This window comes from Sceloporus occidentalis, unplaced genomic scaffold (assembly GCF_023333645.1).
Source record: "Sceloporus occidentalis isolate IW3139 unplaced genomic scaffold, rSceOcc1.0.p SCAF_1, whole genome shotgun sequence".
In the NCBI taxonomy this organism is placed as follows: domain Eukaryota; kingdom Metazoa; phylum Chordata; class Lepidosauria; order Squamata; family Phrynosomatidae; genus Sceloporus; species Sceloporus occidentalis.
This window is the reverse complement of record NW_028316981.1, coordinates 116,196,445-116,210,409: the sequence shown is the minus strand read 5'-3', so window position 1 is coordinate 116,210,409 and position 13,965 is coordinate 116,196,445. Positions and strand designations below refer to the sequence as shown.

Here is a 13,965-nt window from a genome sequence, read left to right as displayed (position 1 = left end):
AGAGTGTTAATGGACCATTTTGCAAGGGTCAATAACACTGGTGTTAGTGATTCATGCAAAATTGCTCTTGTGTTGTAAAAATTAACTTCCTCATTACATAGTGGGTTGGAGGAGGACAATGTATTTTGTGTGGATAACCTTAACCAAGAAAGCTTTATAAAGCGGTGGAGTTGAGCCCCTGGACCAAGCTGATTTCAGCCTGCTTCCATAATCACAGCTACTCTCCTCAACAAAGAAGAAAGCATGGCCTTCTCTGGCAAATATGAAGTGGAAAGCGAAGAAAACTATGATAGCTTTATGAAGCGCATTGGTACGTATAGATGAGATTGTTCTCCATCACTTAGACAATTCTTTGGATTGATAATGAGAGTCATTGCACTGCTGTGGTTTCAGGAAAGAGAAATTCAAAATGGGGGTTGTAATATTTTAAATTAGGATCTAGCAATCTTTGGCAGATAGTGTAAGAGTTAATTAATCTAGGCAGATGTAGAATTCTGTTTGGCAAAATTCCTTTGTGAATCAAAAGCTTGCCTACTTTTTCAATGCCATTTTCTCTTTTATCTCTGATCATTTGTTAAGATACAATCATGAGACAGCTAACATCCGTATAGGTAAGTTCCAAACATCTGGAGAACCAACGTTCGGGAAACATTGTTCTAAATGCTCAGTGGAAGGTTTTAGTTACTGCAATGTTAGACATTTGGGGACTGACAGACTACTTCAATTGGGGTCAGAATTCTTATTTGGCATTGGAGGCAACATCCTCCCCTCTCCAGCTATATCATTGTTATATCCTTGTGGGGAAAGAAGCAGTTATACAACACAACAACATTCAAGGACATTTGAGAAGTGACCCAACAGAAAAACCACAGATTAAAAGCAAATTGTATTTCCACTGAACTAGGTCTTCCTGCTGATGTAATTGAAAAAGGAAGAAATTTCAAGATTGTTACTGAGATAATGCAGAATGGAGATGAATTCACTTGGTCCCAAATTTACCCAGGAGGGAAGTCTATGGTTAACAAATTTGTCATTGGCAAGGAATCAGAAATGGAGACACTGGCTGGAAAAAAATTCAAGGTAAATGGGTGGCTATACATAAATATGCAAGAGCTGGACCAGGATTGAAATCATAATTTTAGGTGTTACCAAAGGCATGCCCAATGAGATTTTTTACATCATCATCCTCTGCTTTGAACACTGCTTTCTCCCAAGCTATGTCACAAACTATTTGTGAAACTCATTTTCAAAAGCAGTTTGCATTGCATAACATAGATGGATGAGTGAGTCTTCCCATTAAAAAAACATACAAGAGTCTGAAGGATCCTAACTGTGGTATATGTTTTATAAGATTGTGCTTACTTTTCCAATCCTACGTCCTACAGTTATAGCATATGCTGTTCACTAAGTGAATAATAATTTCTCGGGTTAATTTTCATTCCTGTTTCATTAGCAAGCCTGATAGTCTGTAGACTGATACTTATTATTACTTACTCAAGATTTATACTAGTAGAGAAGAGCAATGCTACTCAAAGTGGTGTTCTATAGGCTGATGTTGGTCCATGGGCCATCGGCTGATGGTTCATGGTGAGTTTTCTGAAAACTATGCAGATACAATACAGTTTGAGTCTCTCTTATCTGAAATGTTTGGGACTAGAAGTGCTATTTTGGAATTTTTGATTTTGATTTTGGAATTTGGAATATTTGCACACACACACACACACACACATACACACACACAGAGGTATCTTGGAGATGGGACTCAGATCTAAAGATGAAATTAATGAATGTTTCACACACATCTTGTACACATAGCTTGAAGGTAATTTTGTACATAATGTTTTTAATAATTTTGTGCATGAAACAAATTTTATGTATACTGAACCATGAGAAAGCAAAGGTATCACTATCCCAACCACCCATGTAGACAACTTTGGATTTTGGAGTATTTCGGATTTTGTAATTCTGTATAAGGTAGACTGACTCAACCTGTAATAATATGACTCCATGTTGGATCTATTTCTACATATACAGTAATTAGATTCTTTTAAATTAATGTCTAACTTAAGTCCCATTACATTCAATGGGTCTGATCTAAGCACAACTAAATCTGGAATTAACCCATTGTAATTAATCTGCACATGGTTCTTCCCAATATGAAAGGAAGGGAAGAAAAGGTGTCCTTCAAGACAGTGAAAATACTGGGTTAAGGATGCTTATGTCAATTATTTTGTTAAAGGAGGTTACATCTATTACATAATGAAAGACAGTTGACAAGGGCAAGCCAGAAGACATGTTGATTCCCTAAGCTACCTTCACTTTAAGAAGCCAAACAGTTTTCCTTTCCTTTCATTTGGTCCTCTTAAACAGATTTAAGCCTCAGCACATTTTCTGGCTTGCATACCCCCTGTTTTATCCCCTGTATTTTTTAATTGGTAAATAATAATTTATTTAGAAGTTGGACTATGATGCTGGAGATAAGGGTCCTATTCCCTGCTTGGCCAAGAAACCCACTGGGTGACCTTGAACAAGTCACATGCCCTCAGCCTCAGCAGAAGGCAATGGCAAATCTCTGAACAAATCTTGTCAAAAAACCCCATGGTTTATTCTGAATGACAGCTTCCAGAACTGACAGCCAGCATGGCAACTGAGAGTTCCAACAAACACTCTGCTGAATTTTTTCCTTGCTGTGTTATATGTTGCTTAAAAAGATTAGAATTTGGACTAGCTGAAGATTTTTAACCCAGGTTTTTTTAAATCTAAGAATACTGATCTGGCATGATAGCAGCACTTTATGTAAATGTTATCCTTATTTTGCCTCAGCCAATACAACATCTAACCAATATGTGTCATTCTATTGTAGGCAACAGTTAAAATGGAAGGTGGAAAAGTGGTTGCTGACTTCCCTAATTATCATCATACTGCAGAGATCACTGGGGGCAAACTTGTGGAGGTAATTTTGTGAAAACCTTCCTTGGGAGAGGAATGTTGCTATCCCCCCATTATCTCTATTTTAGGCCTATCCACCCATCTACCCAGACTGGTACTCAAGGTGATGTGCAAAATAAAGAAATTAGATAAAAACATACAAAAGCTGAGGTTAAAACATTAATAAACAAACAACAGAGTTTAGGGCTCTGTGATCTGACCTCTCCCAGTACATAGTAGCTCAACCAGTATGGTACACACCACCTAGAAATTTAAGGTCTACAGGCAAAAGACCTGTTCCACCCACATGCATAGCCCTATCAAAGCTGCAAGCATTTCACTATCTGGCTCCAAGGGAACAGTTTTCCTTTGGACCTCCAGCTGGAAGAGGATCTCACCCATTTTTATAAGGGGATGAAGACCTTCCTCTTCGATTTGTTGTTTTAAGGTGCAGAGTTGTACCTGAGGTTGTTGAGATGGGTAGCAGCTGGTGGGGTGTTGGGGATTTTATGTATATTTATAGTATTATATTTTATTATCTGTCTTTGATTTTATATGTTTGACGTTCTGCCCTTCAGTGGAATGGGCTATTATTGTTGTTGTTATATTTAAAACCATGTAAACTATTATTTTAAAACAAAGAAGAAAAGCAATATAGCAGAATAAAAAGCAATCACCTCCCCAGGTTTTGTTGGACAAAAAAGGCCTTCACCTGCTGCCAAAAATACCCCAAAAAACAGCTGGGACCAGCCATGAAGAAGGTCCTCTCCTCACCCCAAATGTGCCTTAGAAAGTGGTAGACAGAAGTGCCTTCCCTGAACATCTTAAATCTCAGATAGGCTCATATGGGAAGGATTCTGTTCATATAACTTCTCCTCTGTTTGGAGAAGAGGATGGGTAAGCTCTGGAAGTTAACGAGCACCTTTCAACCCCTCAATCCCTACGTGTCTGAAAATCCACTTCCATTTTGATGGTGGTGGGAGACACTTTGAAAGGTTTGCAAAACAAGAGGGGTGTATGTGTGCATTGCTCCAACGCATGGGAGGGCAAAGCATAGCCCACAGACCTCATGCAGCTCCATGGCCATTTTTGTGGCCCACAGTTTATTTTTGCCCTCAATGTCTTCAAATGCCCTCTAGGGAGCATGGCAGGCAATCTTGCTATGCTTTGGGCCCCTTGGGTCTTTTGGGCACATGAGAGGCTGGTCTGTTTTTAAACAGAAAGTAACCTGAATTTCACTTTCAGGTAACTTGCTGGTATAAAAAGGGTCTTCACTGGGCCTAAAATGGTCTAGAGAAAGAGAGAAATGTGCAGGAAATGCCCCCATACCCTCTGGGGTATTTATTTATTTGACTTGTAGGTGTAGCCCTCCATGTTCTTCTGGTAGATCAGTGTGGCCCCTTAACTTCTCACACTTGCCCATCTCTTGCTCTAAGGAAAACTGGAGCAGAAACAGAAAATTTTGCCCCCCTTTCCCTTCAAGGAGGGCCGGGAAGGGTTTGGTGGCTGGAGAGGAAAAAGGCCTAGAGGTGGTAGTGGTGGGCTGCAGGATTCCCACCTCCAGTTTAGAGGCATATACAGGACTTTTGTTGCCTCTGAGTCAGATGTAGAGGAGAGGGGAGAATTCAGATATGAATTGGTATATGTTTAATTTCCAGTTTCAACAATAATGTTTGCTGTGCTCTTTGTTGCAGATTTCTACAGTTGGTGATGTAACTTTCAAGAGAATCAGCAAGAAGCTGGCATAAGAAGATACTGGTGAAGGGATAAGCCTATTCCTTAGACTTACAGGAACATGAGAAATAAAAATAAAATGACATAAAGTAACACATTAAAAAACTTTGTCTAGTTTTGTACTTCCCGCACAATCAAATGGAGTAAAAGGTTTATCTCCTGCATAGCCTTTCTCAATTTAAATTACTCCTATTGCACTTTGCTGGAGCTCTTTTTAGGAATATTTTCAACCCGTGGATGTTTGAATCTGTGGCTAAGGAGGTCTGATCGTACCTGAAGGTAATGCTATGGGTTAAATATAGAGAGAAGGAACTATAACATAGGGATCTGCCTTATACTCAGGGGGGTCGCGGGGACTGCGGATCGCACCAGGTGAGACCCTAAGGGGGTTGACACCACTGCTCCTCAAACACCTACATTTTGGCAGAATTCATGTGCTTCACTTAAAGTGCCGTAAAAGATGGTGGGAGTGGAGTGAAGCTCAGTGGGAGGAGGAAGAAGAGGCTCCAGATTTTTTTAAAATTAGAATTTACAATTTACAATTTTTATTTTTTTTAAAAAATTGAAATTTGAAATTTTAAGTCTTTTTATTATTTCTAAATGTTCTTTTAAAACATCACATTTTAACTAAATCTTCACTATGTATATGTACAGTAAATACATTTTGGTTGTGCTATGATAGTGTATTCTGAAGGTATAATTTTGCTAGTTGTTGATAGCACAACTGTTGGCATTCCATTCCATGGTATATGGGAATTATGATTTATGAGTACCATTAGCCCAGGAAACATTGCTAAGGATTCTGTGTGGTGTGAAATGGGAGGAGGTCAATGACACCATGAGTTACCGCACCAGGTGACACCGACCCTAGTGACTCCACTGCTTCTACTGAGTCAGGCATTGTCCCATTTAGCCCAGTACTGTCAACTGTGACCAGCAGGAGTGACTTTGCAGGGTTTCAGGCAGGATGTTTCAAGAAACCCTATTGGGAGGTCCCTGGTGGTCTCCATCCTGTCATAACCAGGACTGATCCCACTTAGCTTGTAAAAGAAATACTAGTTTAAGTTCACTGTGCCATAACACATTACTACTTAGTTATGGCACATGTGATATGAAATGTGGACATATTAAACTATCTTTTGCTATCAAACTGCCTGTGCATATAGCAAGACCATTTTTATTCTCACCTTTTAAATCCAGACAATATTTTTATGTATTACAGGTAGTATTTCTTCAGATTCTACAACATATAAAGTAAAACTCAACATGTTAAAAGCTGAACAGATGTTACTATAGATCCCTCCTGTCTAAGGGTGCATTTACACTGTAGAAATAATGTAGTTTGATACCACTTTAAATGCTGTACATCCATCCTATGGAATCATGGGATTTGTAGTTTTACACACTTTTAAGCCTTCTCTGCCAAAGAATGCTGGTACCTTACAAAACTACAAATCCCAAGATGCTGTAGGATAGAGCCATGGCAGTTAAAGTGGTGTCAAACTGCATTATTTCTACAATTTAGATACACTCTAAAGTCATGCTTCACTTGCCACAATATAGAAAGTATCATAGGCATAGAGCAAAAAGCTTGGTGCATGTGGAACAATTGTGCTACAAATGCTGCTTTTGAGGAGTTGAGCTGGCATACGTGGAAAAGGCTGAACGGCTGACAGGGTTTGGGCTGTCAAAATTACAATTTCAGAATATAGATGTGTGTGTGTGTGCATATGCTAATTTGGCTGATAGTCTTAATGGAATTTTCCATTCCACATTATGATCTCCTGAACTCTCTCAATTTCACTGTACAATATTCTAAGCTGGTGCTGACATTATTAAGCATTGCTGCCAATTCCAATGCAATGTTTGAAGTGCCCAGTGCAAAAAAGGAAGCAGTCTATGGATGGCCCATGTTTCGGTCTTCTGAGGATAGGAAAAGCAAAGTCTCCCTCCACAGGGCTGCAGGAAGAAGGATTTTAGGACTGCTCCCTCCAGTGTAGTTTAGCCACTGGGCTCTTGTTAAGCAGAATAGCACAAAATTCCTCACAAGCATGCTTACATTTGGCATGAGCTGAATTTCTTGGTACAAACATGATTCCCTTGCCAGCTGCAAACACAACTGCTTAGATAAGCTTATTACTCAGAAGGATCAGGCAACTGTATTCTCCTGTTCTTTTAAGCTTTTGGGAGGAAAACAAGAGAGACGTGTTCAAATGCTGGTCTTTCTGTCACAGGGAAGCCATGTGTCAGGGGCTTAATCTTGCCCTGTCACATAGCAACATCATCTGAGCATGTGTTCCTACCTAGCACTTGTTCACAAAGCCCAAATCCATTACAACTCCCATTTGCAAACCAACAGGAAGGATCCCATGTTTCCATCTGAAATCAGGATGTCAACTTCTGCCCCACAAAAATGAAGCAGAGCTACTGTATTTGCTTTGTTGCACCTTTACACAGCTGCTGTTCCCCTCCATTGAAAATGGCACTGGAATTCAGACAGGATGAGAAATAAATACGTTTACTTGGCTCCTTTACTGTCTAGACACAGTCGGGCCAAAGGGAAGTGTCACAGTCTGTCCCAGCCCAAAAACCGTCCATAGCAGAATGGCAGCGAGACTAATTTGCTCAACGTTTAAAAGCCCAACATTGTTTTGACTTATGCAGGGACGTAGCCAGGATTTTGGGAAGGGGGGATCCAAACTAAGTGCCACCATTTTGAGAGGCTAAGAGCCCCCCAAGACACAAAATGTAGGAAAAGTGTAGGACATGATGCACAACAAAATGTAGGACAAATTGTAGGATGTTCAAAAATGGAGAACACACCCAACTAAAAGCCAAAAACATTAATAAAAAACAATATAAATTCATGTTTCTCAGTCATGCTCAAAATGGAGAACATTTTGACATTCTTCCTGGATAGGAGGTTGGGATATAGCTTTGTGTGTTAGACTAGGAGGAACTTCCTGAGAGTAAGGGCTGTTCAACAGTGGAACACACTCCTTCCTCAGAGTGCAGCAGAATCTCCTTCTTTGGAGGTCTTTAAGCAGAGGCTGGATGGCCATCTGTCAATGGGGATGTTTTGATTGAGAGTTCCTGCATGGCAGAATAAAGGGGTTGGACTGGGTGGCCCTTGCAGTCTCTTCCAACTCTACGATTCTATGACTCTAGAGACCAGGATTCAATGAAAATCTGATTCTCTCCAACAGAGAAGGCTAAATATCTTACATGGGGTACGTGTCACTGACGTGGCTCATGCATCATGTCCAAATGGTGCGGTGTACAAGGGACATCACAGAGCTTGTCACACTCTCTCAGCCTTAAGGGAAGATGAAGGCAAATCCCCGAAAACCATTGGGCAAGTCACATTCTCTCAGCCTCAGAGGATGGCAAAGTCAAACCCTCTCTGAACAAACCTCCCAAGAAAACCTCTTGAAGGTGCACACTCGCACACACCCAAGTCACCAAAGGCAGACTCTCTGAACAAACCAAGAAAACCCACTAGGCAAGTAAGCCACACACTCTCAGCCTCAAGGAAAGGCTGGCAAAAGCAAACCCTCTGAACAAACCAAGAAGACCCACTAGGCAAGGAAGTCATACACTCTCAGCCTCAAGGAAAGGCTGGAAAAGGCACACTCTCTGAACAAACCAGGATGTTTTGAAATTCCTCCTGGGCAGAAATGTAGGACGTGTCCTGGATAAAGGATGATGTCTGGTCACCCTGGTAAAATGGAGGACGTTTTGACATTGCTCCTGGGCTGAAATGTGTGCCATATCCTGGATAAAGGAGAATGTGTGTCAACCTACCAAAAATGGAAGACATTTTTACATTCATCCAGGCCAGAAGGTTGAAACATAGGACACGTCCTAGAAAAGGAGGACATCTGCTCATCTTACAAAAAATGAGGACTTTTGAAATTCCTTCTGGGCAGAAGTCTGAAATGTAGGATGTATCCTATAAAAGGAGGCCAGAAAAGAGCAAGCCTCAATATCTGGACCCCAGAACATACTCTAACTCCCAGAATTCCATAGCCATGAGCCAGAAAGGAGCCAAGCCTTGATATCTGGATGCCAGAACATACTCTAACTCCCAGAATTCCATAGCCATGAGCCAGAATAGAGCCAAGCCTCAATATCTGGACCCCAGAACATACTCTAACTCCCAGAATTCCATAGCCATGAGCCAGAAAGGAGCCAAGCCTCAATATCTGGATCCCAGAACATACTCTAACTCCCAGAATTCCATAGCCATGAGCTAGAAAAGAGTTAAATCGCTGCCAAACCTAGTTATTTCTTTAGTGTGGATGCAGCCTGATGCAGCCTCTTGTCCCTCCCTGCCTCTTCTCCAGGGCTTTTTGGCTCCTCCCCCTCAGGTCCCGCAAAAAGTTTAGGGGCGGCACTTGCACTCCTCCTTCTGGCTTTGTCAGGGCCAGGAGGAGAGAAAAGGGCGCTTGTTGGAGTGTGCGCGTGCATGCTCACAGCCCCAAACAAATGCCAGGGCTCCACTTCTGCTCCTCCTGAAGCCTAGAGGAGAGCAAGAGCAAGTGGGCCCTGGCACTCGCACACTCCAACGAGCGCCCTTTTCTCTCCTCCTGTTGAAGGGGTGGGTCTGGACCCCAGAAACCCCCCTCCCTTGGCTACGTCCCTGACTTATGTCCACATTGTCCTGTTTTGAATAAATTTGTTTTGATTATCCTCTCCTGCAAACTGTTTTTGTTATCATGCTCACTGTCTAGACAAAACCAAAAAAATGTGGCTTGAGACCACTGTGTATAATTTGGACCCATAATCTTTGCTTTGCAGCATGATGAGGCAAGTGAGGATAAAAATATTAGTCAAACTACTTTCTCTAGCCTGAGATCAAGTGCTTCACAGATCTGACATTAATAACCAGTAAGCCAAAGGTGATTTAGCATTTGTAAAGGAGGTTTAACTTCTTACCCAGGAAAAGCCAGCAGAGCTATTTCTTCTGTAGAGGAAGGTAGGCCCCATCTTTTTTATGTTAAAAAAATGGTCCTCATTTCAAAATAAATGTGAGAACACAAAAAGACTTCAGGACAAGATGTTGCTACTACAGCTCAAAGAAGCAGTTTCTGAATCGGGCTAAGAAATACATACCACTTTTAATTTTTGTGAAGATACTATGCATGTGACCATTTGTGCTTACAAATGGTCACAGGCACCAAGGGAAACAGGATTTGGAGATGTTATGGGACAATCAGATCTGCTCATTTTTTTGAGTTGAAATAAAATCCTCCATTTTGAATGGAAAATTGGCAGCTTCTGTTCATTGCAAGGGAGCCAAAAAGGATTTGTGTATTATGACATTTACATGGCACACACATGTTTATTTCTTTTACTTAAGTTTGTCTGAATAAAACGTTTTTAGCCTGCTGCTGGATGGATAAGGAAGGAGCCATTCTAGCCTCCCTGAGGAGAGAATGCCAGAGTCTAGGGGCAGCCACTGAGAAGGCCCTCTCTCTTGTCCCCACCAACTGTGCTTGCAATGGAGAGACTGAGAGAAGGGTTCTCTCCTGATAATGTCAAAGCCCAGGCCGGCTCATACAGGGAAATGCAAATAGTCTGCCAAATAGTCTGGGCCTGAATTATACAGGGCTTTATATGTCATTACCAGCATTTTGAATTGTGCCCGGAAATAAATTGGCAGCCTGAGGAGCTATTTCAACAGCAGCATAGTATAGTCCTTGTAACCTGCCCCAGTTAACAGTCTTGCTACAGCTCTTTGGATCAGTTGAAGTTTTCAAATACGCTACAAAGGCAGCCCCAAATAGTGTTTGTTACAGTAGTCCAAACAGGATGTACCTAAGGCATGTACCATTGTGGCCAGATCCAGCATCTCAAGGAACAGGTTCAGTTGGCATACGAGCATGAAATGTGCAAAAACCTGGGCCTTGATACAAATCTGAGTCCGAGTACTTCCAAACTACAAACTTCAACAAGTGTGACCCTTGTGTAACACAGGCTGAATCCCTATTCCCTGATCTGCCTTCCAGCTGACTCAAAACACCTCTTCTCTGGATTGTTTCAATTTCTCTGTCCTCATTCTGTCCATTACTGATGACAGACACTGGTTTAGGACCAGGGCAGCTTCCTTGAATTGGGGTGAAAAAGAGCAGTAGAGTTGGGTGTCATTCACATATAAATGGCACTGCACCTCAAAACTCCAGAAGACCTCTTCCAGTGATTTCATGTCTATGCTCAATAGCATGGGGGAACCCTGGAAAACCTCATAGACCAATGGCTGGGGGTTAAACGGGAGTTCCCCAGCACCACCTTTTGGGTTTGCTTCAGGAAAGAACAGAGCCACTGTAAAACAATGACTCCTAGTTCCATTCCAGCAAGCCAGCCCAGGATACCATGGTTGATGCGTTATCAAAAGCCGCTGAGGGATCCAGCAGAACCAACAAGGACACACACATCCTGTCTAGTTCCCTGTGTAGTGCACCCACCAAGGCAACCCAAATGGTCTCTGTCCCATAGTCTGGAGTCTACCACATGCTCCAACACCTTGCTTACAAATGGTAGGGTGGACACTGGCTGGTAATTATCCATTGTAATGGGATTCAGAATACAGTTGTGAGGCTTTTTCAACAAAGGCCTCACAACTGCCTCCTTTGGGCAAGCTGGAATACTGCCGTGTCGTAGGGAGGCACTATCCCTTTCACCCACTCAGGCAGTGTCCCTGTTTGATAAGCCTGGAAGGACAAGGGTCTAACACACACGTGGTGGCTCTCACCTCTCCAAAGATTCCTAACAGATACCTATACACATTTTCATATTTCAGTAAAAAAGTAAAGATGTCAGCCACAGATCTAGGCGAAACATCAGGAACAAAAAATGATGCATGCCAGCCCTGAAAGCTGAAAGCCTTCAACTTCACATTAAATTAATTATAATTGATTCAGTTTACACATTACTAATCAATGTTTGATTTTACTCTGGAGCAGATATCTTGCTCTAAATGTAGAGGCATTATCAGAAATACCAGCGTTTAATTTTTTAACAAAGTGATAATTTTATGCAGGAAAGTATGAGGAGCACAACTTTACAAAAGTGAATATTTCTAGTTGAGGACAGGAATTGTGTAGGGATACCGAGAGTTGAAATCCATCACTATCGGAAGGGCCACACAATTCTCACTCATTTGAGACTTAAAATAAATGAAGTTTTGCAGCTGCAGATCCACTTTGCAAAAGTGAAAGAGTACCAGGCTGAAATGAGTCATGGAGGGACCAGCCTAAGTTAATTCTTTGTACAAACTGTATTATATCTAGAATTGTAATCCAAAGAATATTGAGTGCCCCCAATCAAGTTTTGTCTGCAGATACTGGGAAGCACCACAATGACTGCTGATGGAATGGTGGAACTTGATTAAAAGGCAAGTGAAGAGCAAAGGTCTACCATAGATTAGGGTTTCTCAGTATATTTCTCCCTCTTTTTAAAGAGAGTGCACACAGATAGACATGTCACACACACACAAAAGTAGTGTTTTGTGTTGTTTATGGAGTAACCTTCCATGACATTTTGAAATGTTGACTTTAAAAAAGACTTCTTTACAGGGTTTTGCAACAAGAATATAACAAAAGGCCAGAACTTCCCCAGTGAAATTGTACACATTTGGATTATTAAAGCCTACTTCAAAACACAGTCTCATACATATCAGATTTTATTAAAAGTGTTTTATTACAAGTATTAAAAAGAGTGTAAAATGCAATTCCAGACATTATTTTTGACACAAAAAGTATTCTATTAAAAATCTACAACAACAGAAACAAAGAAACTGTAAAACAGCTCCTCCTTCTGTTTGGTTACATACATGGTTAAAGTCTCGAAACAAAGTATCTATTTTAGAGCAGCCTTCTTTTAGATGATGCTAGAGATGATGGTACTTGTAAGGCCAATGCATCTGGGGGGGCCCAAGCTGGAAAAGTGCACTTTAAAGACACCATCAACTCACAATCAACCGACAGCCTGTGAAAAAGGGAAGGTTTCTCCCATTCTAAAAATCAACCTAACACGCCTTTTTTCAACAATGCTGTCTCTAAAAGTAAATGAATAAGTTAAAAGCAAAAGGGGTGAGGTTCAACCATTACCACCCCATACTTGCATGTACACAAAATTAAGCAGTATAAAAACATTGCACATTATCTGTATTGCAATCCTGAGAACCTTTTTCACAAACCAACAGTGCTGACATTCAGGGACTCAGGAAAAGTGGTTGTACATCAAGTGAGTGCTTCACATTCTAGCAGAAGTCTTCAATAAGTTTTGTTAAACAACCCCACCCAAATCTTATAGGAAGCTTAATCACAGCAAACTGCTCAGGCTATGATCCCCTAAACATACAGAATTGAGGAACTAAGCTCAACGCAAATCAAGAGGATCCAAGGCAAAATGGCAGGCCTCCAAATCTGTGAGTGCAGAAAAAAATTTACTGGCTGGGCAAGTCACTCATCTCCTCTCACAATACATCTCTGCAAATGCCCTCCTCAACTCTAAACGATCACACACCCCCCCCCCCCCCACATCAGCCAGGCTCATTTCCAAAGATGTCAAGACAAGAAGGGATGGAAATATTAATGTCCTGGGGGAGGCATTTGCAGGAGGTAATTTGTGTGGGAGGGGAAGCCCATCACTGCCCAAATATCCCCTGCAAGTGGACTCCCCATGTATCAGCTTATGTGACAAGCAAACAAGGGGAACCTATCATATGCAGCTTACTCTTAAAGGATGCGTTTGCCTAGAACAGGAAGCTGCACTGGGGCAGGGGATAGATCAAAAATTTGGATGTAGAAAATCGGGGGGGGGGGGGATTAGAAAATCATCATTTGTCCCTTAAGTGACCAAGACATTAAAAAACTTATCAATAGATATTTGCTTTGCATGTTCTTGCTAAAACTAAACCAAAACCAAACTGCAGCATAATGTTATATTCCTGCAGCATCCATCCTGGGCATTGGCAAAATTACTCCAGAATTAGTGGTTCAAAGACTTTACATCTTCACCCACAAGCTCTCTTTCTTTTAAAATACTGTACCTCTATGTAGATTTTTGTCCATAATTTGGTTATGAGTACAAATTCCAATTACAAGATCTAATATGTTACATTGAAAGACCGCAATTACCTATATCTATATTTTTAAAAATGACTTGTGTTCAAGTAAACATTAATCCCTGATACAACTTGTAAACCACATTTTCCCAGCAAATGATAATTACTTAAGGCATCTTAAATATGTAGAGGTAACTTCTAATTGCATTTTTTTAAAAAATACTATGAACATA

The 13,965-nt window shown here is 41.0% G+C and overlaps 1 protein-coding gene across 1 annotated transcript; it reads left to right on the top strand.

Annotated features, from left to right (window-relative positions):
- The first annotated feature begins 243 nt into the window (after positions 1 to 243).
- FABP6 (fatty acid binding protein 6) lies at positions 244 to 4,687 on the top strand. The gene is made up of 4 exons (XM_089505977.1): positions 244 to 310; positions 905 to 1,080; positions 2,864 to 2,953; positions 4,623 to 4,687. The coding sequence occupies exons 1-4, from the start codon at positions 244 to 246 to the stop codon at positions 4,674 to 4,676; spliced, it is 387 nt and encodes a 128-aa protein (XP_089362103.1). The 3' UTR covers positions 4,677 to 4,687.
- Positions 4,688 to 13,965: the final 9,278 nt, after the last annotated feature.

Excerpts from the sequence above, each read along its gene's own strand:
- FABP6 (XM_089505977.1), top strand. The coding sequence starts at position 244 with ATGGCCTTCTCTGGCAAATATGAAGTGGAAAGCGAAGAAAACTATGAT. Across the intron at positions 311-904 it reads TAGCTTTATGAAGCGCATTG|GTCTTCCTGCTGATGTAATT; the intron begins GTACGTATAGAT and ends CCACTGAACTAG. Across the intron at positions 1,081-2,863 it reads TGGCTGGAAAAAAATTCAAG|GCAACAGTTAAAATGGAAGG; the intron begins GTAAATGGGTGG and ends ATTCTATTGTAG.